The following is a 21440-nucleotide window of genomic DNA, read 5'->3' as shown; positions in this document are numbered from 1 at the left end:
TGGGGCTGGGGGGTGCGGCAGCGCCTGGGCCAGGCCAGGCCGGGCAGGGGCTGGTAACGCCTCCTGGGTCGGAGGCCGAGTGTGTGTGGGGCTCCTGCCAGCAGCTTTGGCCCTGCAGGGCTTGTGCCAGCCACGGCCCGGTGGGGTGACCGGGGACACATGTGGAATGACTGCGGGGGACACGGGTGGGCGTTGGGAGTGGGGCAGGCCGAGCCGCAGGGGTGCCTCGGTCGGAGACGTCTCACGAGCTGCAGCATGTGCAGGCCCACAGCAGCTCTCCAGCGCTCGCTCGGGCTCAGAGGGGCTGGGGCGGGGCAGAGAACCCGTCCTGTGCTGATAACCCAGGTCTGTATCTGCACCGAGAACCCGTCCTGTGCCAACAGCCTGGCCCGGTGGGCCACTGCCTCCCCCTGTGGCTGCCCGGGCCTGGCACATGCCGTGGCACAACCCTCCCTGGGTCTGCAGGTGCCGGTGCCATGGGGGCAACCGGCTTTATGGTGCTGGGGGCTGCTGACGGCGTGCCGTGGCGGAGAGCAGCTCTCGGTACCGGGGGCTGGGGACATCACACCGTGATGGCGAGTGGCTTCAGGGGCTGTGGTGGCTGTGGGGGCCGTCCTTGCTCCTGCGGTGTGGGCTGAGCTGGGCTCTTCCCGGGGCAGCCCGAGGGCTGGGCAGTGCCAAGAAGCCCGAGCACGCCCTGCCACGGCGGCTGAGCCACCACCCCTGGCCAAGGCTGACGCACCAAACCCGCTCGCCCACTTCCAGCCCAACAGGTCGAGGCGTAGGCCGGGAGCCCTCCTGCACAGCTGCGCTTTAATGAGCCAGGCCAGCCTGCGGCGGGGGGCCGGAGCTGTCGGGCTCCTCGGCCCGGCCCAGCACTCGGCACCACAGAGGGTTTTTTGAGCTCGTCCAGCGCCGGCCTCGCTGCCCCGGGGCAGCACAAAAGGGGCCGCAGGTTCTCTGCAGCCAGAAAGCTTCTGAAAACAGCCCAGAGCTGCTCGCTACGGCAGGGAGGGTTGTTCTCTGCTAACAGCAACCACGTGCAGAGAAGGGCTCCGCTGACGAGCCAGCCCCGCGCGGAGCTGTGCCCTGGGACATGGGGGCAGTCCTGGCCCTGGTCCTGCCGCGCCCCTGGCAGAGGGAGCACCCACGTCCCCACACCACAGTGTCCCCGTGGAGCTGCCAGACGACGCTCCCCAAGGGGTCCTTGGCCGCTGCAACCCCAAGGGGAGGATCTTCCCCAGGGTCCCGCCGGCTCCCAGTGCCACACCGCGATGGCTTCGGAAGACGGGCAGATCCAGTCCCAGGCTGCGAGCAGGGTCCTGTCCTGTCCAGCTCCCTCCTGGGAGCCTGACGCTAAGGAGAGACACAGCCCCTGAGACCCCAAGTGCTGCTGGGGGCAGACAGCACAGCCCCACGCCGAAAGCAGCGAGGAGGCTCCAAATGTCCCCGTCCCTTCCCCGTGCCTGTGCTGGCAGCCGGTGCCAATCCCGGGCGCAGCCGCACCAGGGATCCGTCACCACCGGGGTTGGGCGCCGGGGCAGCCCCCAGCAGCCTGGAGGTCCCTCCCCAGCACGCTCAGCCCTGCACCCCCGGCCCCGCAGGGCCAGGGGGAAGGAAGCGCCTGGCTCGCCCCCATCAGCTCCTGCCCTTCCCATGCCTCGGCCGAGCTCCAGCAGCCTGGCAGCCCCCTCTCCCCTTCCCGCAGGCCTCACCTGGGGCTCAGGCACGTCTCTCTCTCTGCTCGTAAACGGAGTGAAGCTTCTGAATGAGAAATATTTTATCCTCCCCTTCCTGCAACGGCAGAGATCGCAGTGAGCGGGATGTGCTCTTGCCCCTCCAAGCTGGCAGCGCTGTCAGGGCTCGAGCCTGAACCCGGCAATCCCGGGGCTGGCCCGGGGCGTGGGGCAGCGCGCAGAGCTCACGCACGTTGGCAATCTGCTCCTTCAGCAGGCGGATGATCCTCCGCTGCCCTCGCACCACCTCGACGTTGAAGTAGATCACGGCTCTGCAACGACAGGCAGGACGGGACGGTGGCAGCCGGGGCGGGAAGCTGGGGGGCGCTGCACTCCTGGCACCGGGCTGGGGTGCAGGGCTCTGGTGTGACACCCCGGCTGCCAGCCGCCGCTCAGGGCTGTGACAGTGGGACCCTTGGAGCGCGGGCCCAGGGCTCGGGTCCGTACTCACAGCAGGACCCCGGACAGGAAGAACAGGAGGAGGGTGTTCTCCACCAGGTGCTGGTGCACCCAGGCAAACCAGGTGATGTTGGGGTTGGACTTCTCCAGCACTTGCACCCAGGTCTTCCCTGACTTGTAGATAGTTTCCAGCCCCTGGAAGGGACCGCAGGTTTCCGACGGCCGCACCCTAAGCAGACAGACCGACGGGGCTGGTCAGAGCGATGGGCAGCCCCGATGGCCACTACCCCCAGCCCTGGAGGCACCGAGTCACACTGGTCCCAGCCATCCCCAGTGGCTGGATGAGGGGGTCCTCATCCCCTTGTCCTGCATCAGGAACAGCTGGGAACAGCTGGGAGAAGCAGGCACAGGCCAACCACCACTACGCCCTGTGCAACAGCCAGCGGCTGGGCAGCACCTCCCTGCCTGCAGCAGCCCCGCACAGCCCTGTGCTGGGCACAACGTGTCCCCCCCGCCTCCCCAGGTCCCTCTCCTTCGCCCGGCAGCCGGCGGTTCCGTGCCCCGTGCCGTGGCCCGGTGGGTACTCACGACCAGATGGTGTAGGAGAGGAAGATGGCAGCACCCAGGAAGGATGGGAAGCACAGCAGGGTGATGAAGACAGTGCTCATGTGAGACACTCGCCAGGGCTTGCTGGGGGACTGGCAGTTCTGCATCAGGCTGGTCTGCAGACGGGGAGCAGGGTCCCGGGTGCTGCCGTCGCCTGGGCAGCGGCCCCCAACCCCCCGTCTGCCGGGAGCTGAGCGAGCCTGGGGACACCCTGTCCCCCTCAACACCCCCTCCCTGCCACGAGGCCGGCGCTGCACGGTGTGTGGCAGGGCACGGCCTCACTGCAGGGGACACGTGGGGAGCGGCGGCACCTCACACCTTTTTGATATAGAACAGCAGCAGCAGCTTCAGCGTCTGCACGGCTGGCAGGAGCGGAGCAAAGAGAACGCCCAGCCTGGCGGAGAGGGGGGAAGATGAGCTCATTCCGGGTCTGGGCGCCGCGAAACGTGCAGCTCCCCGTGCCTGGTCCCTGCCAGCCACAAGGCTCCTGGGGAACCACAAGGCATTTGCCAGCAGAGGAACGGGCTGCGCCAGGCAGGAGACACCTCACCAGGTCAGGGTCTGCCCATAGATCAGCTCCAGCACGTTTCGGGCGATGTCAAACTCGGGTCTCTGCTGCTTCTTCAGCCTCTTCTCCAGGATCAGCCTGGGAAGGAGCGGAGCTCCGCTGGGGGGGATGCTCGGCAGCCCCTCTTCCCCCTCGGACAGCGGCAGAGCCTGAGTGCCCCAGGGCAGTGCCCAGCCAGGGCTGTGCCGGGGCCGCCGTGCTGGCGGGGGACCCCTCCCGGGGCACGTTACCTCCAGACCAGCTCCCCGAAGAGCGTGTCCAGCAGCGTGAATACAAAGTCCATCACCACGAAGCGGTACAGCTCCTGCCCCACGCACGTCTCCCAGCACTGGGGAGACAAGGAAAGGTGGCATCAAGCAGTCAATGAGGCCTCTGCTCCCCTGTGACCTTCCCGTGGACCCCACAGCATGCTGCGGGACCTTTTCCTCCCCTGCACCCCTTTCCCCAGCCACCCCACGTTGGGGGTGCCCCTGCCCGGCTGTTGCCCCCCTCTCCCCGGTGAAGGTGCCTGCGGTGCTGCCCGGCAGAGCCCCCACCCCTGCTGCCTGCCGCTGCCGGCACCGCAGCCCCGGCTTTGCTCGGCGCTCCCTGGGCAGGGGACGGTGGGGATGCCGTGGCCCAGCCGGCTCACACCGCTGCCGCGTGCTCCTCGCACCGACCCGCGCGGCGGCACCGACCTCCTCTGTCGAGCAGACAACCCTCCGGCTGAGCCACTGGTAGCAGAGCAGGCCCAGGACCACCACCTTCAGGATGAGGTTCCTGGGGAGCAGGAGCAGGGCCAGGAGCCCCTGAGCCCTGGGCACCCCATCCAAAGCCTCTCCCCTCGCCACAGGACGCTCCCCCGGCCCCGGGCAGCCTACCTGCTGATCGCCACGTAGACTCGCGCCGTGGGGGAGTCCTGCCTCTCCCACATCGCCAGCAAGTTGTACAGGGCGGGCAGCAGCGTGTTGAGGAGAGACACGACGAGTGGCAGGACCAGCAGGATGGCTTCCTGCTGCCGCTCGCCGCCGCCCTGCGCTCGGTGGTCCTGCTGGACCTGGCGAGCGGGCACCAGGGTGAGCAGCAGCCCAGTGCCCTCGGGGCGGGCAGCAAACGCCGAGGCCAGGGAGCTGCAGCGGGGCTGCCCCTGCTCCCCGGGCGGCTCCCGCCTCCCTCCCCAGTGCCCCAGCGCCGGGGCAGCAGATCCCCCTGCGAGGGCCGGCGCTCACCGCATGCATGTGCTCCGAGAAGTGGTGCAGGGCCAGCGCACAGCCCAGCCCCGTGCTCAGCGAGAGGGCCCAGGCCAGGAGCAGCACGGCGGAGCGGCCCAGGCGCTGGCAGAGGCTGCGGCAGCGGGAGCGCGAGCGCTGCTCCACCAGCAGCTCCTGGAAGAGACCGAGAGAGGATTTGTCCTGCACCGAGGTGGGACCCGGGGGCTGACGGGCAAAGTGCTGCTGCCAGGTTTGGGTGGGGGGTATTTGCAGCTGCAGGGGGGTGGGTGGGGGGTATTTGCAGCTCCAGGGGTCCCTGGGCGGAGGGTAGGAGAGGGGCGCTGGGCCCTGGGAACACCTTCGCCTGCTGACCGCAGGATGTGCAGGGGCCGACCCCAGCCCGGCTCCTCACCTTCAGCTGGGTGCAGATGTTCTCACACTGCAGCTTCACCGAGCGCCTCTGGATGACCTTGAAGTCCCAGGCACAGAAGACTTTGACGGCCAGGGCGCCCGTGGAGCTGCCCACGCGGTAGCTCTCCCTGAAGGAGCGGGACACGCTGCAGCGAGGGGGAGGGTGTCAGGGCGACGGGGCCGGGCGAAGGCTGGCAGCACCAGAGGCGCGGCCGACCCACCTGTACACCAGCAGGACGCAGGTGGTGAGGAAGCAGACCCCGACGCTGGACAGGTAGGCCAGAGGCATGTTGTAGGGGAGCGGGGGGGCTGCGAGGGGGCAGGCGCTGCCGTTGGGGCTGGAGGCGCAGGGGTCGTTGAGGGTGACGTTGCTGTAGTAGCCGTAGTACAGCAGCGAGTGAGTGAAGTAGCCCTGTGGGAAAGCGCACGACGGGGCCCACGGTGATCTCGGTGGTGCCCGCAGCTCCCTGCCCAGCCTGGCACACCCGTGACAGCCCACGGGGACACAGACCCCTGAGCTGGGGCAACACCAGGCACCCCCTTCTGCACCCACAGCACGAGCGGTGCCAGGGCCACGGCTGCGCGAGGGCAGGGACTGGGCACCGCCATAGTGGGGACATGGGGCAGGGACTGGGCACCGCCGTGGTGGGGACGCGGGGCAGGGACTGGGCACCGCCGTGGCGGGGATACAGGGCTGTGCCCCAGGCTGGGAGCAGCTCCTGGCCCGGGGATGTGCTGGCACTGGGTGCTGGCAGGGCTCACCGCTCCTGTGAGGAGCTCGAGGCCGGTGAAGCGCTGGGGGCCGGCCGAGGCAGGGGGATACGCAGCCTGCAGGGCCACCACGAAGACCAGGATGAGGAATGAGATGATGTTGAACACAAGGAGAGTCTTGAGGAAGACGAAGTAGGAGAGGACACTGGAGCCGAAGCGGCCGCCGATCTCCTTCAGGGCGTCGTGCCAGGGCTGCGCGGCCGGGAGCAGGGAGAGGAACCTGTACCAGAGGCTCCGGCAGCCCTGGGGAAGGGAGCCTGGGGAGAGCACCGGGGCCGGAGCCTGTACTGGAGCCCCAACGGCTGCTGTGCAGACCCGTGCCCCAGACTTACGAGGACGAGGTATTCCTTGGACCACCCGCAGGGAGAGGAGGGGGCCCAGTGCCGGGCGTGCTGCCTTGGGGGGCCCCTCTGCCCACTCAGCTCCTGCCTGCCCAGCAGAGAGGGATGTCAGAGGGTGGCACCGGCCCCGGGACGGCTCCTGCCTGGCCGGGGCCAGCGGGAAAGGACCTACCGGAGGGCGAGTTTCTCTGCCAGGCTGAGGGGCACGGTGAGCAGCGTGTGGCTGCGCTGGCTGGGCGAGAGGCTCAGCAGCTCCTTCACCAACAAGCTCCGCTTGTCTGGGGGCACAAAGGGCTCAGCAGGACGCGGCCGGCCAGGACACAGCGCGCCCATCCTGAACCCGGCGTGGGGCCGGTGCCCGGCACTGCCTGCCCCCGCTCCCAGGGTCCCCTCACCTTCCAGCGAGGCCCTGGTGGGGTCGGTCTCCAGGTCGTACTGGCGCAGGCTGGGCCGCGCCGCGCGGCAGAGCTGCTGCAGGGGTGGGCGGCTGCTGCGGCGCCGCAGCCGGGCCGTGCGGTTGTAGTACTGGGCGATGATGGCCCCGCGGCTGCGCCCTGCGGGACGGAGCAGGGCAGCGGGGTGGGCGGCCGCGGGAGGGCAAGGCAGACCGGAGAGCTCTCCCGAGGGGCTCCCGGGCCGCGGGAGGGCGGGTGGCACCTACCGATGGTGCGGCTGGGCATGCTGGCGAGGATCCGCAGGGAGGCCGAGGAGTAGCTGGGGCGCTGCTCACCCTGCCCAGGCTCCGGCCAGGCCACGGCACAGGCGTCTGGGGGGGCCCCGCGAGCCGGGGGCTCTGGGGAAGGGAGGGCAGGACGCGGAGCGGTGAGAGCCCAAGCACCCACGGCTCCAGTCCCTGTGGCCCCGCTGCCCTGCTCCGGCACGGGGCCAGGCACCCGCCCTGGCATGTGATCCCCCAGCACACCCCCTTCTCCGGGGACACTCCCCGTGTCCCCAAGGGCAGGTCTGCCCGGCTCCTGCACCGGCAAAGGCGTCACCAGGCTTTAGCCGCAGCCTCGGCACGAGCCCCAGCCGGCGCAGGCAGGGTCTGGGGTGGGAGATGGCCCTGGGCACCCATCCCGTCCCTGTCCCAGTCCCCCCCCGGCAGCGCTTTACCTCTGCCCCTCGCCTGCATCTCCAGCTCCAGCCCCGCCGCCACCAAGCTGCTCTGCTCCTGGATGAGCTGGTGGAAGGAGGTGTGCAGGGCTCCTTCATTGTCCGGGCTCGGCTCCTGGCTGCAGGGACACGGATCCGCTCGCCCAGGGCCCTGGCGAAGCCCTGGCAGCAGCCCAAAGCCCGGCCGTGCCGCCCCGGTGCCCGCGAGGGCTGGCATCTCCCGCGGCGGGGACACGGGCCTGGCACCGCCGGGGCTGCGGGATCCCGGGGGCCGAGCGTGCGGGGGCACGGCAGTGAGGCCCACACTCACCCCTCGCTGTCGGTGTCCTCAGAGGCGCCGAGGGTGATGGAGGGCGGCTGGGCCATCCCGCCGCGGCCGGGGGGGCCCCCGCGGCCCCGCGCTCGCTCCAACGCGTCGCCCTGCCACGGCGAGCGGGCGGGCGTCAGCCGGCACCCACGGTCACCGCGACTCCCCCGGGCACACCGGGCGCTGCCAGAGGCTGCGCTCGAGGGGCCGCGGGGCTAAACCCGGGTTTAAACCCAGGCCTGGCCCAGGCAGGAAGGAAGGAAGGAAGGAAGGGCGGATGGGGGAGGCGGCTCCGCCGGGCTGGTCCTGCCCGCACCAGCCCGGGGCTGCACCGGAGGAACCCGCCCGCCGTCGCGGCTCCCGCCGGTGCCCCAGCGCCTCACTCTTCCCCCTCCACCGCCCTCGGGCTCCGACAGCCCCCCCAGGGCGGACTAAAGCTCCCGCGCCCCCCGCTACCCCGGGGCTCCCCGGCAGCCCCCCGCCCGCCCGCCCCGCTACCAGGAACCGACGGAGACGCGTCCCGGGGCTCCCTCCGCCCGCACCGGCACCAGTGGGAGCGAAGCCGCCCCGTCCACCTGCGGAGAGCGGGGGGAGCACCGACCCCCCCCTCCAAGTCCAGCCCGCCCCGCCTGCGCCCTCCCGGTGTCGGGCGGCGGGAACAGCCCCCGCGGAGCCCCCCCCCCCCTTCCCCCTCCGGCCGCGCTCACCGGGACCCGCCGTGGGGCTCCGGGCCGTGGGGCAGGGAGGCGCTGGGGCCACGCAGCCGCGGCACCGGGAGGGGGCTCGGGGGGGGGGCAGCACCGGGGGGGCGCGGGACCCTCTGCCGCGGGCGGGGGGCGGCTGCCGCCTCCGCGCTGTGCGGGACCGAGCGGCTGCGGGGCCCGGGGGGCACCGGAGGGGCGCGGGGCGGTCCCGGCGCTGCGCTCGGTGGCCGGGCGGGGGAGACCCGGTCCCGCCGGTCTGAGCGCGGCCCGCTCCGCCCCGACGGCAGCGGGGACCGCCCGGCCCGGCCCTCCCCGGGGCGGTGCCGCGCAGAAGCGGTGGGGAGCGCGGCGGCGGCGGCGGCTCCGGCGCGATGGAGGGCGGCGGCGGCGGCGGCGGCGGCGCGTACGGGGCGGCCAAGGCCGGCGGCGCCTTCGACCTGGCCCGCTTCGTGCAGCAGCCGCAGGTCCTGGCGCGGATCGCCAGCGCGGTGAGTCGGGGCGGGACGGGGCGGGACGGGGCCTGCTCCGGGACGGCCCCGCCGGGAGAGCGCCACCGGGCCGCGGAGGGGCCCCGGCTCGGCCCGGCCCCGCGCCCCGGCGCCCGCACGGCTCGGCCCGGCCCGGCTCGGCCTTCCCCGCCTCGGCCTTATCCCCCCCGGCGCAGCCCCGGAGGCGGGCGCTCCGCTGAGCCCGGCCGGGCACGGGCAGCCCTGGAAGGAGCCGCCCCGTCGCGGGGCCGCCCGCCGGACACCGGCTCCCGCCCCTGCAGGTCTTCGCCCTGATCGTCTTCTCCTGCCTGGTCGGGGAGGGCTACACCAACCTGCCCAGCTCCCCCCAGCTCTTCTGCATCTTCAACCACAACGAGGACGCCTGCCGCTACGGCATCGGCATCGGCGTCCTCGCCTTCCTCGCCTGCATCTTCTTCTTCATGGTGGACGTCTACTTCCCCCAGATCAGCAACACCACCGACCGCAAGTACCTGGTCCTGGCGGACCTCGGCTTCTCAGGTACCGGTGGCCCCGGGGCCGGGCTGCGCCTTCTCCGCCTGCTACAATGGCTGCCCTTGTCCCGTGACGTGGCTGCCGGTGCCTGGCGAAGGGAGTCGCTCCCGCCTGGCACCCTGCCCGCGGGCCACGCGCTGCCTGCTGAGAGCACTCCGAGGAGCCGCAGGGAGCGGCGTGGGGGCCTGCGCCGGCCTCCGGCCCCGCCATGGCAGCAGCAGCCCGGTGGGAGCAGGGTCTGGCCCGGACACCTGCCCGGGAGCAGCCCCGGTCCCTCACGCCACCCCGGCCCCTCACGCCACGTTCCTCCCGCAGGTCTCTGGACGTTCCTGTGGTTCATTGGGTTTTGTTTCCTCACCAACCAGTGGGCCTGGACGAAGGCTGGGGACGTGCACGTCGGGGCCGACTCGGCCCGTGCCGCCATCACCTTCAGCTTCTTCTCCATCTTCTCCTGGGTGAGTGAAGCCGTGGCGGAGCCTGGCCCTGCCTGGCGCTGGGGGAGAGCCTGGAGGGGCACCCCGGGCCGTGCAGCCCAGGGCAGCCCTGACGCCGCCGGTCTCCTCGTCTGTCCAGGGCCTCCTGCTCGCCTTCGCTTACAAGAGGTACAAAATGGGGGTGGAGGACTTTGCTCAAAGCTACATCGACCCCACCCCGGAGGTTTCGACCCCCTACTCCAGCTACCCCAACATCAGCCATGAGAGCTACCAGCAGCCGCCCTTCACCCACACGGCAGAAGCCCCGGAGGGGTACCAGCCCCCGCCGGTGTACTGAGCCCCGGCCCAGTGGCTCTACCTGTGCAATTTTCTTCTGGGGGGTGGGAGGGGAGGGACCTGCGACTTGAAGCAAGAAGGTGGGGTGGGGGGTGGCAGCTGCTTTGTGTGAAGGCCACTGGGCCTCGGTGCTGGGGCGCTCGTAGCGGGTGACTCGGCACGTGCCGGGCGATTTGCAACCGCCGAGCGCAGCCCCGGGGAGGGCGGGTGTGCGGGGCCGAGGCACCGCCGAGCACCTGCCCTTGGGGAGGCGGCCGTGGGGGGAAGCAGCGGGGTGGGTGTGTGGCTCGAACCCCCCAGCGCTGGCCCGGCTGCGCCCCTGTGACCGTGCCCTGGCCCCGGTGCCTTCCCAGCCCGCGGCTGCGACCTCTCGGTGCCAGCTCTGGCTGCCGCAGTGCAGCCGGTCAGCCCAGCTCCTGCCCGCCGCCGGCTGCCCGCGCCGTCCCCCCGCGGCTGCTGCTGGGTGAGCTTGATGCCAAAGCCTTGTCTTCCTCTGACTCTGCACTCGCGCTGTGCCTTCCCGCCGCTCGGGTGAGGCGGGCTGGGAGCCACGGGAGCAGCGAGTGCTGGGCTCTCAGCGGGGCCGTGCCTGCTCCGGGTGTTCCGAGGAAGGGCCTGGAGCACTTTTCCTGCTGACAGGGTGCTCGGCCCCCCCTCGCCGGCCCCGCTCGCCGCCCCATCTCCCTGCTCGGCGCCTGTCTCAGGTTGTTTTCTGCTGCACCTGTTGCGAAGCTGCTCCCGGCGCAGCCCGCGGTACGCGAGCTGGCGCTGCTGGGGCGGGCCTTCAAATACTTGTTTGTCACTGTAGAGATGGAGTAAACTTTTTCACCTAGCCACCACGTGCCTTTCTTCTTTGAGGAAGCAAAATGGGGTTCCTCCTCTCTCCTCAAGGGCTGGGAGTTTCCGGCGGGGAAGCGGCGGAGCAGCCCCAGCCAAGCGCTGTGCTGCAAACAGCACACTCATGCTGGCGGCTATTTTTAGGCAACCCTCCTCCCTGGACTCCGAGCCCAGCCCCAACTGTCAGCCCCGTGCTCAACTGCCAGCACAGGCCGCTGCTGCGAGCCCTCAGCCTGCGCCGTTCGCCCCATGCACTGCAGGGAGGCTGCTCAGAGCACTCTGGTATGAAACACACAAACAATTTCATTAAGTTATTTATTAACCTAAACCAGTAGCAGTGCTGCCTTCCCCCTCCCTCAGGGGAAAGCCCAGGCCTGGCACTGAAGGGTTTGCAAGTACAACTGTCATCGCTCCAGCAGGGAACGGGGCTCTGAGGGCTCCTGTAACCTTCCAGGAGCTGCCTCCGCCTGGCTGGAGGGTGCAGGCAGAGCACAGGCAGATCCAACCCAGCCAGAACCAAGAGCCACTGCCTGGAGCTTGTGGACGCTGGCTTACAAGGAAAAGTACTTTTGCAAGAGTTAAGAAAAAAACCCCAACTTTCCAGAAGCCAAGTCAAGCAAAGGGGGAAGAGGCTCCTTCAGTCAACTTACAGCGGAGGAAGAATCAGCCTCGAGAATTTTTGGAAGGCTCAGGAGGAAGCAAGATACATGACTAGAGCTGAGAACTGTCCGCTCAAAGCAGAGACCCTTTTCCAAGTAGCTGAATCTTCACAGAAACAGCAGCCCAACCTTTACAGATTAAGTCCTGACCCTCCACACCCTTCACAGGTAACTAAGCACCAAAGCGGCAGCACCAAGCTTGGACCTGAGCAAAAGCACCAGCTTTGGAGAAGAGGCTCTTCCTGAAGCGAAGTCTGGCTCTTCCAAAAGGATTCTTAGTGCACAGACCCCCACTGGACTACTGTGGCCCTCCTGGAGTTCAAGAGCTAGGAAGAGCCTACTGTCGGGCTGTCAAGTCAAAGCTTCCTTTCCCCCTCTTCTGTTTCAACAAAAATTGACAGGACAGTTACAGCGAGTGAGCGTAAAGGCAAGCAGCCAGGCCGGGCGCAGAGGGAGCGCTCAGGGCCAGGCCGCTGCCACGCGCCTCAGTGAAAAGTTGCGCCACGGCTCCGTGACAAGGGCCGGGTTATCTCCTCAGGCTGTGTTAAGAAAGGAAGTGGGTTTAAAATACTAAGTTACTGTACATTGTCTTAAGAAACCTGGAATTTTGTAACAGCACGAGAGAGAAACGGTTGCGTTCACAGGCAAGTGAAGCGGGCACCAGCGCTGGTCCGAGCGTACGCAGGCCCGGGAGAGCTGGCCAGAGCTCTGGCGAGCGGGGGAAGCCCCGCAGCCCGGCTGGCCGTGAACTGTTCCAGAACCTTTGTGTGGCAGCACCAGTAACTACAGCGCTCTCTTTTTTCCATGTTCTGAGAAAGAAACTCACTTTTAGTCAGGCTCCCGCTTCAGTTCCCCCTGGCATCAGGTCCAGTCGATCCTCCCCTCTCCTGGCGCTTGGCGCAGAGGAACAGCGGCTTGGTTTGGCAGGTAGAGCTAAAAATGTAACAGATTTGCTAAAGCAGAGGAAGCCAGAACTGGCGTCTGGGAGCTACAGCATTTAGCTTCCTTCCTCTCGTTTTTCCTCTGCGGGAGCCCAGCAGTCAAGAAGCAAAGATCTTCCGGGAGGCAGCCACGTCCAGCTGCTTCACCCCCACGGGTACATTCTCCTTGTTTTCCGACCCAGACTGCTGAGGCCGCTTGCGGAAGTAGCAGGCTCGGCAGACGGAGTGGTACTTGTCTGCTCCTCCAATCACTTCAACCTGGCCAGAAAATTGGGAGAGTGACTCTGCAGAGCCCAGCTCCCTGGGGAGATCCCTCTAGACTAGCAGGGCTGGCAAGGGGAAGCTACCGAAGCACTTTCTGTTCCAAGGGAACTCACCTCCCTCTCTGCTCCCAGCCTCTTTGTGTAGGAGGCCTCTCGGTAGCACTCCATGCACACGGCGTTCAGCTTCACCACACTCTCGGCCAGCGGCACCAGGTTCAGGATGCTCCCAAAGGCCTGTGTGGGGAGAGCAGGGGCGGGTCTGTTGGATGGGTTCTACAAGGGTCCCAAAGCAGCTGCTGTACCAAAAAAAGGAGGGTTTTACCTTTCTCTGGAAAGTCCCATCAAGAGCAGCAACAATGACAGTTTTCCCAGCATTGGCCATCATCTCACAGAACTCCACGATGTCTGGGAACTAGAGGAGGTACAGAAACACCGTCAGGAGGAAGAGGGGCAGCACTTCACTCAGGATCCAGCAGCACAGGGCACAAGGAAAATTAGAGCCATGTAGCTTGTTGGTGAAATGGGCTCCAGTCCCGCTGTCCTCAGCCTGCAGGGACTAAGGGAAGGGAAAGGTTTGACTACACCAACGTACCCAGCAGGATCAAACTGCCCCAGGGTGTTTCTCCCCACTCCCTGCTACAGAGGATTCAGCCTTCAGCCTACACAGGCTGCTCTGAAGAGACTGCAGCCTGCAGAGCTGCCCCGGACCCGCCCTAGCCGTGCACTTACGAACTGTCCCTCGTCGATGCCGATGACCGCAGAGCCCAGCGCCTCCTGGTACACGTCCTTGAGGAGACAGGCTGGCAGGGCCTCCATGGTGCTCCTGCGGGGAGAGGAGGGCAAGAGCCTGAGCCGGGCAGCCCCGGCTGCTGGGCCTGCAGGGAGAAGGGGTCCTCCTGCCCCAGGGACTCACCTGTCGTGCGTGGAGACGCCGGAGGAGCCGTAGCGCGTGTCCTTGACGTACTTCACCAGCAGGCACCGGTACTGGGCCAGCTGGAACCGCCGCACCCGCCGCATGAGCTCCGTGCTAAGAGAGACGCCGTCAGCGGGCCTCAGGCTGCTCGTCCCCCGGCCCGCCTGTCCCCCGGCCCCGGCCAGCTGCCCCCCGCCCCGTCCCGGGCTTACCTCTTCCCGGAGAACATGGGGCCGAAGATCACCTGGGGGCAGAACCGCGGGAGTGGGCGGGTGAGAGAGCAGCCGGGCCCCGGCGCGGCCCCCGCCCTGCCCTGCCCAGCGTCCCGCCGGCCCGGCCCCAGCGTAGCCCCACAACCCCACCCAGCCCGGCCCCCCTCGCCCACCCCGGTACCTGGATCTGCCCGCGCGGGCGGCTGGGCGAGCCGGGGTGGACGCCGGGCACCGTCAGGCAGTTCATGGCTCGCACCGACCACCCGCCCGCCCGCGCGCACCTCTTCCCGCGGCGCCGCCGCCGCGCCGGCCAATCCGGGGCGGCCTCCCGCCCACGCGCCGCCGCGCCAGCCAATCGGAGCAGGGCTCGCACCGCCCAGCGGCCAATGGGAGCCCAGGCGCGAAAATTCTTTTTGCCCTCCGCCCACGCCTGGGCCGGGCCCGCGCCGCCCTCCCGGCGTGCACCGCGCGCCCGCCCGCGCGCCCGGACGCCGCTACGTCATGGCGCTGCCAGCCCGCCCAGGACCACGCCCCCCGGCGCGGCCAATGGGAGCGAGGCAGCCCCGCCCCGGGCCCCGCCCCCGACGCGCACCCCGGCCCCGCCTCCCGGGCGGCCAATGGGAGCGGGTCGGCCCCGCCCCCGGGTCCGGCCCCGCCCCCGAGCGGCCCCGGCCCCGGCCCCGGCCCCGGCCCCAGCACCGGCACCGGCACCGGCACCAGCACCAGCCCCGGCATGGGCGGGTGGCGGGACATGCCCGCGGAGGTAGGACCCACGGGGCGGGCAGCGCGCCGGCCTCGCCCGGGCCGCGGGACGGGGGCGGGGTCCTCCCCCGGTACCCGCCGCCGCCCCGGTGCCCCCCGCCCCGGCGGAGCTGCCCCCCCCGCCGCAGCCGCCGTGCCTCCCCCGCAGGCGCTGGAGCAGCAGTACTCCCCCAGCCGCTGGTCCCCCCGCCTGGGCAGCGACACCATCATCGAGGCCCACATCGCGGCAACGGCGGCAGGTGAGGAGCGGGCGGCCCCGGGCCGGGGGCGGCGGGAGCGGGCGGTGCCCCCGGTACCGCGTCCCTCCTCCCGCAGGAACGCAGCGGGCCCGGGCCGGCGCGCAGACCTCGCTGCACGTCCCCTACGGCGCCGGGGAGGGGGAGAGGCTGGACATCTACTACCCCACGGAACCTTCTGGAAGTAGGTGACGGGCAGGCGGGGGCGGCGGGGCGGCGGCCGGGCCCCCCACCCACCCCCCGCTGTGCCGCGCAGCCTTCCCGGCCCTGGTCTACATCCACGGCGGGTACTGGCAGTGCCTGAGGTGAGGGGGCTGCGGCTGCGGGGACCCCCCGCGAGGGAGACCCCGGGTCGCCTTTACCGCTCCCTTCCCCGACACGCGGCCGGCCCCAGGAGACCCCGACCTGCAGCTTGGCTCTTCCCCCCCAGTAAAGACCAGTCGGGATTCGCAGCCCCCCCGCTGGTGTCGCGGGGCGTGGCGGTGGTGGTGGTGGGTTACGACACAGCCCCCAAAGGTAGGTGCTGCCCCGCAGAGCCTGCGGCCGCCTGCGCTGGCCCGGCGCCCTCCCGACCCTGCCCTCTGCCCAGGCCGCCTGGACGCCATGGTGCTGCAGGTGCGGCGCAGCCTCGTCTTCCTGGTGCAGCGGTACCCCGGGATCAGGTGGGGGTGTCCCCCGTCCCACTGGGCCTTCAGGGCAAATGCTGCCCACGTTGTCACCTCACAAGGTCGCTCCCTGGGTGGGTCGGTGGTGGGGGTGGCTGTGGCAGCAACAGGAGGGGGTGAACGCGCCCTGCGCTGCGCCAGAGGCTTCGATGCCCCGGTCCGAGCGCTGGGCGACGCCTGTGGCCGCGCTCCCTGGTCCCGGCGCGAGGCATCAGGGAAATGCGTTCAGGCTGCAGCGCTTGCGGCTGTGCCACCTCCTCGGTGTGGAGCGGGGGGTCCCCGGGCAGCCGGCACCGTGCCATCGCTCCCTGTGCCGGCTCACGGCTCCCTCTCTCCAGAGGCATTTACCTGTGTGGACACTCGGCGGGGGCCCACTTGGCAGCCATGGTGTTGTCCACGGACTGGTCGCAGTACGGAGTGGTGCCAGATATCAAAGGTAGCGCCGCCGTGTCCAGAACTGGTGTCTGCACCCGGGACGAGCCCGTCTCTGCTGCCCGACGGGCCGTGGGGGCTGGAGACCCGCAGGAGATGAGCTGCCGCAGCTGACCGCAGCCCACCGGCGCTGCGGTGCAGGACTCCGGGCTCCTGGACAAGCTGTCCCCAGGGGTGTGTGTGTCCTGCGCCCACCAGCCGCTCACCGAGGCCTGGGGATGTGGGTGCGAGGAGAGTTCCCTGGCACGGGGCTGTGAGAGCGGCCCGAGCCGCAGGGCCCCTCACCCGCCGGCGCCTCTGCCTCCAGGAGCTGTGCTGGTGAGCGGCGTGTACGACCTGGAGCCCATCCTGCACACCTACGTGAACGACGCGCTGGACATGAGCCGGTGAGCCCAGCTGGCTTTGGCCAGCGGCTCTACACCCTGCTCTGCCCCCTGCCCGCACAGCCTGCCTGCGCTGCCAGACACCCGGCTGGGGCACCCGGCTGCTCCGTGGGCAGCGTCGCCCTCTCCGAGCGAGGGGCTGCGTCAGCCGCCGCGGCGGGGTCTGTCTCCTGCAGGGAGGTGGCACAGAGGAACAGCCCCGTGCTGTGCGTCGCGCCTGCGCCCGCGGGCTGCGAGGTGCTGGTGGCCGTGGCCCAGCACGACTCCCCGGAGTTCCGCAGGCAGTCGCGGGAGTACGGCCAGGTGAGCTCCGGGGAGCGCCCTGCCCGCAGGGATGCTGCCCCAGCCTGCCCGCTCGCGCCCGCTAAGCCGGGATAAAGAGCTCGTGGGCCGTTCAGTATTTCTGCCGTTGAAGACGACAGCGGCTCAGGGGAGGACCCGTCCCGGCCGAGCTGTCGTTCCTGCTGCCCTGCCCGGGGCAGGTGGGGCCGGGGTCCCTCCTGCCCGCTGCTCTCTCCGCAGGCCCTGCGCGCGGCCGGCTGGTCCGTCTCACTGCTGGATCTCGCCGGCGTGGATCACTTTGACATCATCGAGAAGCTGTCGGAGGAGAGCTATGTCCTCACTCAGGTAGGGGACGAGCTCCCGCCCTCCCTCTGCTCTCGGAGCACAGCCACGATCACCCCAGGAGGGCTCCCCCCGCGTACCGCCTGCGGGGCCGCGGCTTCGGGGCTGGCCATCTCCAGGGGTGGAGGAGTGGGGCCAGGCAGCACTCACAGGGCTCCGTTCCTCCTCCCAGGTGATTCTGAACATGATTTCAAGAGCTTGATGGCCCGTCGGGAGCAAACGGAGATGGGAGCCACAGCCCTGCGCAATGGCGACAGGCAGCCTGCGTGCGCCGTGTCCCGCTGCCCCGCTCGCGGCAGCTGGCTGCGTCTCCTGCAGCACAGGGCGGCTGCTGCCTCCAGACACGCTCTGTGCCCCCTCCGCCCCGTCCAGCCCCCAGCCAGGCCGGGGGGCACCAGTTACCACCAATTCTCACCTGGGCTAGCGTTTCTTTGCTGGGGTGGTCCTGCCCTTTGGAGCACACGGGGCCGGCAGGGCTCTGTCTGTTTGCTCCCTCAGTTTCGTTTAAACTGATTCTTGCCAATACAAAATAAAACAGGAATAATTGCTGCTGGGGGTGACTCTGCTTCCGGCCCAGCTCCGCACAGGCAAAGCCAGGGACTTGTTGGCCCCGAATGTGACAGGCCTGGCAGGCAGGGAAGCCCCCATATCCTGCCTGCGGCTGCAGGACAGGCCTCTGGGGCTGGGGGGTGATGGAGGAGCACACCAACGAGCTGCCTGGGCCAGGCTGGGCTTGTGCCCCTGGGCCAGTCTTGCCCCGATACAGACTGGCACTGCTGTGCAGTGGCCCCGTGGCTGAGACACTCCCATGTCCTCAGGAGCACTTGGCCCCCAGTGGGGACCTCTGGGCTGCGATGATGTCCCTGCTGCATGGCCAGGAGAGGAGCACACTTGGGAGAAAACATCCTGCACAGCCACAGCGCTGCCAGAACACGTTTATTTTGCGCCCTGACCATCCCTGGGGCTCTGTCTCCCCGCTGCAGTGCCCGTGCACGTGTGTGGCATGCAGGGGCCAGGCGCAGCGCGTGGCCTTTGGGGGGGGGGGGTACCTGCCTCTGCTTTTGGGTGCTGCGGGACACGAGTTACCAAAGCAGAGCTGCTGCAGAGGACTAGAGGGTGCTCTGCGGGTGCATTTGCTGGGTGATCTGTGAGGCAGGGACGCTGCCTCAGAGGGGTCTGGGTGGTGGCGTGAGATGTGGGTGCACCCCTCTGTCCCTCTGGGCGTGTGTCCCGCTGCAGGGCTGGGCTGGGGGCTCCCCAGGGTGGGCTGGGCTGACGCTGGTTTGCAGGGCTGCAGGCGGGGTTGGGTGTTGTGCTGCAGCTGGTTGGGAATGTGCCCGGAGCAGGCTGTGGCTGGTCCCAGCCCCTTTGCTGCCGCCTGCCAGCTTGCCTGCAGCAGCCAGGAAGAGGCAGCTGCCCCCGGGCTGGGGCTGGGAGGATGCTCAGGCTCCCCCCGCGCTCGGAGGAGTCGGGCGCAATCCCTGGGCCAGCTTCTCCTGACACTTCCTGGCCACAAACTCCAGCTTGTTCTTTGCGAGCTCAGTGTCGCGGGCCGAGACGTCGTGGTGCCAGACCGCGCGCACGGCGTGTGCCGACCAGGGGAACAGCAGGACGCTGACGGCCTGGCCGGTCTCGGCCAACTCCTCCTCGCTCACTGCCCGCAGGTGCTGGCAGAGCTCTGCGGGGGACGGCCAGCCCCCCCTGATGCTCACCATCACGATGTTCGTCTCCACCGCTGCCAGGTTGACAGAGCAGACGGGCGAGTTCAGGTCCTGGATGCCTGGGGGAGGCAGGGCATGAGCCTGGCACCCGGCTTCCCGCGGGGAGGCACCCAGCCAGGCGTGGAAGCCTGCAGAGCCGGGCAGGGTGCGCGGCGTTGGGCTGCGGGTGCCCGCACCTCCCAGCGCGCCGAGGGGCCCCGAGGTACCTTCAGCAAAGCGTCGGGCGTTGTCGTGGTCTCTGCGCAGCGTCGCCTCCGCCCGCTCCAGTCCCAGGCGTGCAGCGGCTGCCAGCACGCCCGCCTGCCGCATCCCCCCGCCCAGCAGCTTCCGCGCACGCCAGGCCTCAGCGACAAACTCCCTGTGGCCGGCCAGCACCGCGCCGGCCGGGGCACCCAGGCCCTGCGGAGTCACGGGAGGGGTGACCCCGGGGGGCTGCCCCTGCCCCTCCCGGAGACGCGCCCAGGGATGCCCCTGCTTGCAAAGTGGGCGCTCAAGGGCCCCATCTGGCCCTGGGACACCCCCCCCCGCCGTGCGAGCGCACCTTGGAGAAGCAGAGGGACACGGAGTCGCAGTGCCGGGCGATCCGAGCCGGCTCCACGTCCTGGGCCACTGCCGCGTTCATCAGCCGCGCCCCGTCCATGTGCACCCGCAGCCCGTAGCGGCCAGCAAGCCCACGGACCTGGGGGGAGGCAGGGGGAGCAGCTGGGCTGGGAGGGACCCCCGGGGCGGCCGCAGCAGCCACGCTCTGAGCTCCGCGGCGAGGCCCGGTGGTGCCGTCCTGCCCGGTCCGGCTGTCTGTGCCCAGACAGGGCCGCTGCCAGCTGCTGCCTGCGGGCTCCTACCTGCTGGAGGTAGGCGAGGGGCAGCGCCCGGCCCCCCGCCGAGCTGTGCGTGTTCTCCAGGCAGATGAGCTCGGGGCGCGGATGGTACCGGCTGCCGTGGGCCTCGCGGATGGTCAGCTCCAGCCGCTCCAGGTCGAAGGTGCCATCTGGCAGGTCTGGCAGCACCTGGGGGTGGACGCCAGCGACCTGCGCCGGGGGCAGGGCAGAGAGCAGAGCTGATGGGGGACGCAGCACGGGGGTCCCGACCCTCTGCCCCTCCGTCCCCTCCCGCCCTGCGCCGGGTGTGCTCAGCCCCCACTCGTGCCCCACGCTGTGGCTCGGGGCCATCCGGGTGATGCTGCCGCAGCCCAGCCCGGCCCCGGTAGCCAGAGGAGGGCAGCAGCCAGCCACCCTCCTGGCCCTGCCTGCGCTGCCGGTACCACCAGGCCCCGCCAGCCCGGGCCGGAGCCCCCCCGCCCGCAGCACCCACCTGCGCGGCCCCCCCGTGCTCGAAGCGGTGCAGGTGGGCGTCCTGGCCCAGGATCAGCTGAGCTCCCCTGCGCTGGCAGTGGCACATCACTGGGAGGGAGAGGGGCCATGAGGGAGGGGGCACAGCGGGCAGCACCCAGCGGGCAGCACCCAGCGGGAGGGCAGGCACGGCCATGGCACGGCTCCTGCGGGCACGGGGCACCCGCTCGGACCCCGAGGGGCTGCGGCTGTCCGAGGGGGGCTGCCCACAGCGGCTGGAGGTGGGGGAGCAGCTGGGGGGGCACGGCCTCCCCTCCCTGGTGCACACACGTGGCCGGGGCTGGAGCGGGACCCCCGCGCACAGGAAGGCAGGAGAGCGGAGGCCGAGCACGGGACGGGGACCAGCAGACCCAAGGGGGGGTTTGTTCAGCAGCAGCATGAAGTGGGGAGCAGCTCCGGGGGCCAAGCGGGGCCGTGCTGCTACAGATTTGAGGTGGAGGGGGCGGAGGAAGGGGCAAGGAGGTGCACCCGGGTCAGACAGGGGCTGCTGCCCGCAGCCCTCCTGCCAGGCAGTCTCCCGGGGGGGAGCGGGGCTCCAGGCGATGATGGGGCATAAACCTGCCGCTTGGTTTGTGACCTGCCCCCCCCGGGGCACTCACCAGCGATGAGGTTCGCCATCGTGGCCGTGGGCACAAAAAGAGCCTCCTCCATCCCCAGGAGCCCTGCGGCCCGGCGCTGCAGCTCTGCATGGGGGAGAAGCACCGGGGGTCCTGGGGGGGGGGCGTCTGCTGGCCCCGGGCGAGCACGGGGGGGCGGGCGGGAACCCCACAGGTCCAAGCTGCCACCCCCAGCCCCGGCGAAGCCCCGCTCTGGGCCCCCCATCCCGGCTGCCCCCCGGGCTGGGGGGTGGCTGCAGGCAGGGACCGCACCGGGGAGGGGGGCGGTTCCCCGTCTCTGCCGGGCCCGGGGCCGCGCGGGGAGGGGGTCCCGTCCCCGCCTCCCACCGTTGACCGTCGGGTCCTCCCCGTAGTCGTCGTCGCCCAGGGCGGCGCGGGCCATGGCGCGGCGCATCCCCACGCAGGGCCGGGTCACCGTGTCGCTCCGCAGGTCCACGGTGCGGGGGGGGCCCCGCGGCTGCACCGGCCCGTTCCCGGTCCCCGCCGCGGGCAGCCGGCCCCGCCGCAGCCCCCGTGCCGCCAGCATGGCCGGTGCCCCGGGCCCGCCCCGCCGCAAGGGCTCCCGGGCGGGCGGGGGCGGGATCGCTCCCCCCCCCCCCCCCGGCCCCGGGCCCGTCGCGGGTGGGGCGGGGCGCTGGGGCTGGGACCCGCGGCCGCGGGCAGCGCGACCCGCTGGGGCGGGCGGACACGGGGCAACGGCTCCTGCGCGGGCACCGAGCGCGTCCCGGGGCTGCCCCTGCAGACGCCCCCGTCCCCCCGAGTCACGGCGCGGGGCCAGTGGAGGTGCTGGGGGACACGGGTGGGCGCTGCCCCGGGGCCCCGCCGGCTCTCTCGCGGCCCCGAGTGCCCGTCCCACCGGAGGGACCAGGGCACGGCTCCGTGGGGGTCGGTGAGGTTTCCTGGAGGCCC

The 21440-nt window shown here is 70.3% G+C and overlaps 5 protein-coding genes and 1 long non-coding RNA gene across 10 annotated transcripts; 3 read left to right on the top strand and 3 right to left on the bottom strand.

Moving 5' to 3' along the window:
* Positions 1–792: 792 nt before the first annotated feature.
* TMC6 (transmembrane channel like 6) lies at positions 793–7644 on the bottom strand. Of its 2 annotated transcripts, none has more exons than XM_074847250.1 (20): positions 7446–7644; positions 7136–7254; positions 6684–6815; positions 6418–6576; positions 6195–6300; positions 6014–6110; positions 5673–5924; positions 5132–5322; positions 4912–5056; positions 4518–4673; positions 4170–4345; positions 3987–4068; positions 3540–3637; positions 3292–3387; positions 3060–3135; positions 2724–2857; positions 2188–2364; positions 1930–2008; positions 1716–1794; positions 793–1356 (listed from the first exon to the last, which is right to left on the bottom strand). In XM_074847250.1, the coding sequence occupies exons 1-19, from the start codon at positions 7499–7501 to the stop codon at positions 1723–1725; spliced, it is 2403 nt and encodes an 800-aa protein (XP_074703351.1). In that variant the 5' UTR covers positions 7502–7644; the 3' UTR covers positions 793–1356; positions 1716–1722. The 2 variants fall into 2 exon arrangements, with proteins under 2 accessions (XP_074703351.1, XP_074703354.1); XM_074847253.1 differs by having other exon boundaries at positions 5673–5873.
* LOC141933006 (uncharacterized) lies at positions 3099–4209 on the top strand. Its single transcript, XR_012625967.1, has 3 exons — positions 3099–3294; positions 3369–4064; positions 4142–4209. It is a non-coding gene; the product is annotated as an uncharacterized LOC141933006 (long non-coding RNA).
* An 820-nt stretch (positions 7645–8464) lies between the features above and the next one.
* SYNGR2 (synaptogyrin 2) lies at positions 8465–10753 on the top strand. Its single transcript, XM_074847254.1, has 4 exons — positions 8465–8634; positions 8916–9153; positions 9463–9602; positions 9721–10753. Exons 1-4 carry the CDS (start codon positions 8518–8520, stop codon positions 9916–9918), a joined length of 693 nt encoding a protein of 230 aa, XP_074703355.1. The 5' UTR covers positions 8465–8517; the 3' UTR covers positions 9919–10753.
* A 302-nt stretch (positions 10754–11055) lies between these two features.
* On the bottom strand, positions 11056–14250 carry TK1 (thymidine kinase 1). 2 transcript variants are annotated; one of them, XR_012625946.1, is made up of 8 exons: positions 13924–14250; positions 13743–13774; positions 13531–13644; positions 13347–13440; positions 12940–13029; positions 12732–12851; positions 12240–12612; positions 11056–11952 (listed from the first exon to the last, which is right to left on the bottom strand). XR_012625946.1 is itself a non-coding variant. In XM_074846993.1 (7 exons), exons 1-7 carry the CDS (start codon positions 13987–13989, stop codon positions 12454–12456), a joined length of 675 nt encoding a protein of 224 aa, XP_074703094.1. In that variant the 5' UTR covers positions 13990–14250; the 3' UTR covers positions 11056–12453. The 2 variants fall into 2 exon arrangements, 1 of the variants encoding a protein (XP_074703094.1); XM_074846993.1 differs by having other exon boundaries at positions 11056–12612.
* Positions 14251–14394: 144 nt separating this feature from the next.
* On the top strand, positions 14395–17393 carry AFMID (arylformamidase). 3 transcript variants are annotated; one of them, XM_074847546.1, is made up of 11 exons: positions 14395–14505; positions 14653–14743; positions 14820–14924; positions 14997–15045; positions 15171–15256; positions 15330–15402; positions 15744–15841; positions 16145–16223; positions 16397–16523; positions 16743–16847; positions 17017–17393. In XM_074847546.1, exons 1-11 carry the CDS (start codon positions 14476–14478, stop codon positions 17044–17046), a joined length of 873 nt encoding a protein of 290 aa, XP_074703647.1. In that variant the 5' UTR covers positions 14395–14475; the 3' UTR covers positions 17047–17393. The 3 variants fall into 3 exon arrangements, with proteins under 3 accessions (XP_074703647.1, XP_074703646.1, XP_074703648.1); XM_074847545.1 differs by having other exon boundaries at positions 15135–15256; XM_074847547.1 differs by lacking the exons at positions 15171–15256; positions 15330–15402.
* Positions 17394–17767: 374 nt separating this feature from the next.
* LOC141932879 (uncharacterized) lies at positions 17768–21067 on the bottom strand. The gene is made up of 7 exons (XM_074847091.1): positions 20859–21067; positions 20514–20597; positions 19877–19965; positions 19408–19593; positions 19107–19244; positions 18772–18964; positions 17768–18624 (listed from the first exon to the last, which is right to left on the bottom strand). The coding sequence occupies exons 1-7, from the start codon at positions 21055–21057 to the stop codon at positions 18287–18289; spliced, it is 1227 nt and encodes a 408-aa protein (XP_074703192.1). The 5' UTR covers positions 21058–21067; the 3' UTR covers positions 17768–18286.
* Between the last annotated feature and the right edge of the window lie 373 nt (positions 21068–21440).

This window comes from Strix aluco, chromosome 21 (genome assembly GCF_031877795.1).
Source record: "Strix aluco isolate bStrAlu1 chromosome 21, bStrAlu1.hap1, whole genome shotgun sequence".
In the NCBI taxonomy this organism is placed as follows: domain Eukaryota; kingdom Metazoa; phylum Chordata; class Aves; order Strigiformes; family Strigidae; genus Strix; species Strix aluco.
The sequence above is the reverse complement of the archived record's forward strand: the minus strand, read 5'-3'. Positions and strand labels throughout refer to the sequence as shown.

What these genes read in the sequence shown, in the direction of transcription:
- AFMID (XM_074847545.1), top strand. Translation starts at nt 14,476, where the DNA reads ATGGGCGGGTGGCGGGACATGCCCGCGGAG. An exon ending in GGGTACTGGCAGTGCCTGAG is followed by an intron (nt 15,046 to 15,134) that starts GTGAGGGGGCTG and finishes GGCCGGCCCCAG; the next exon opens with GAGACCCCGACCTGCAGCTT. An exon ending in TTACGACACAGCCCCCAAAG is followed by an intron (nt 15,257 to 15,329) that starts GTAGGTGCTGCC and finishes CCCTCTGCCCAG; the next exon opens with GCCGCCTGGACGCCATGGTG.
- SYNGR2 (XM_074847254.1), top strand. Translation starts at nt 8,518, where the DNA reads ATGGAGGGCGGCGGCGGCGGCGGCGGCGGCGCGTACGGGGCGGCCAAG. An exon ending in TGGCGCGGATCGCCAGCGCG is followed by an intron (nt 8,635 to 8,915) that starts GTGAGTCGGGGC and finishes CCGCCCCTGCAG; the next exon opens with GTCTTCGCCCTGATCGTCTT. An exon ending in GGCGGACCTCGGCTTCTCAG is followed by an intron (nt 9,154 to 9,462) that starts GTACCGGTGGCC and finishes TTCCTCCCGCAG; the next exon opens with GTCTCTGGACGTTCCTGTGG.
- TK1 (XM_074846993.1), bottom strand. Translation starts at nt 13,989, where the DNA reads ATGAACTGCCTGACGGTGCCCGGCGTCCACCCCGGCTCGCCCAGCCGC. An exon ending in GCCCGCGCGGGCAGATCCAG is followed by an intron (nt 13,775 to 13,923) that starts GTACCGGGGTGG and finishes TTCTGCCCCCAG; the next exon opens with GTGATCTTCGGCCCCATGTT. An exon ending in ATGGGACTTTCCAGAGAAAG is followed by an intron (nt 12,852 to 12,939) that starts GTAAAACCCTCC and finishes CTCCCCACACAG; the next exon opens with GCCTTTGGGAGCATCCTGAA.
- LOC141932879 (XM_074847091.1), bottom strand. Translation starts at nt 21,057, where the DNA reads ATGCTGGCGGCACGGGGGCTGCGGCGGGGCCGGCTGCCCGCGGCGGGG. An exon ending in GGAGGACCCGACGGTCAACG is followed by an intron (nt 20,598 to 20,858) that starts GTGGGAGGCGGG and finishes TCCCCCATGCAG; the next exon opens with AGCTGCAGCGCCGGGCCGCA. An exon ending in GATGGCGAACCTCATCGCTG is followed by an intron (nt 19,966 to 20,513) that starts GTGAGTGCCCCG and finishes TCTCCCTCCCAG; the next exon opens with TGATGTGCCACTGCCAGCGC.
- TMC6 (XM_074847250.1), bottom strand. Translation starts at nt 7,501, where the DNA reads ATGGCCCAGCCGCCCTCCATCACCCTCGGCGCCTCTGAGGACACCGAC. An exon ending in CACCAGGGCCTCGCTGGAAG is followed by an intron (nt 6,301 to 6,417) that starts GTGAGGGGACCC and finishes TTGTGCCCCCAG; the next exon opens with ACAAGCGGAGCTTGTTGGTG. An exon ending in TGCGTCCTGCTGGTGTACAG is followed by an intron (nt 5,057 to 5,131) that starts GTGGGTCGGCCG and finishes CCCTCGCTGCAG; the next exon opens with CGTGTCCCGCTCCTTCAGGG.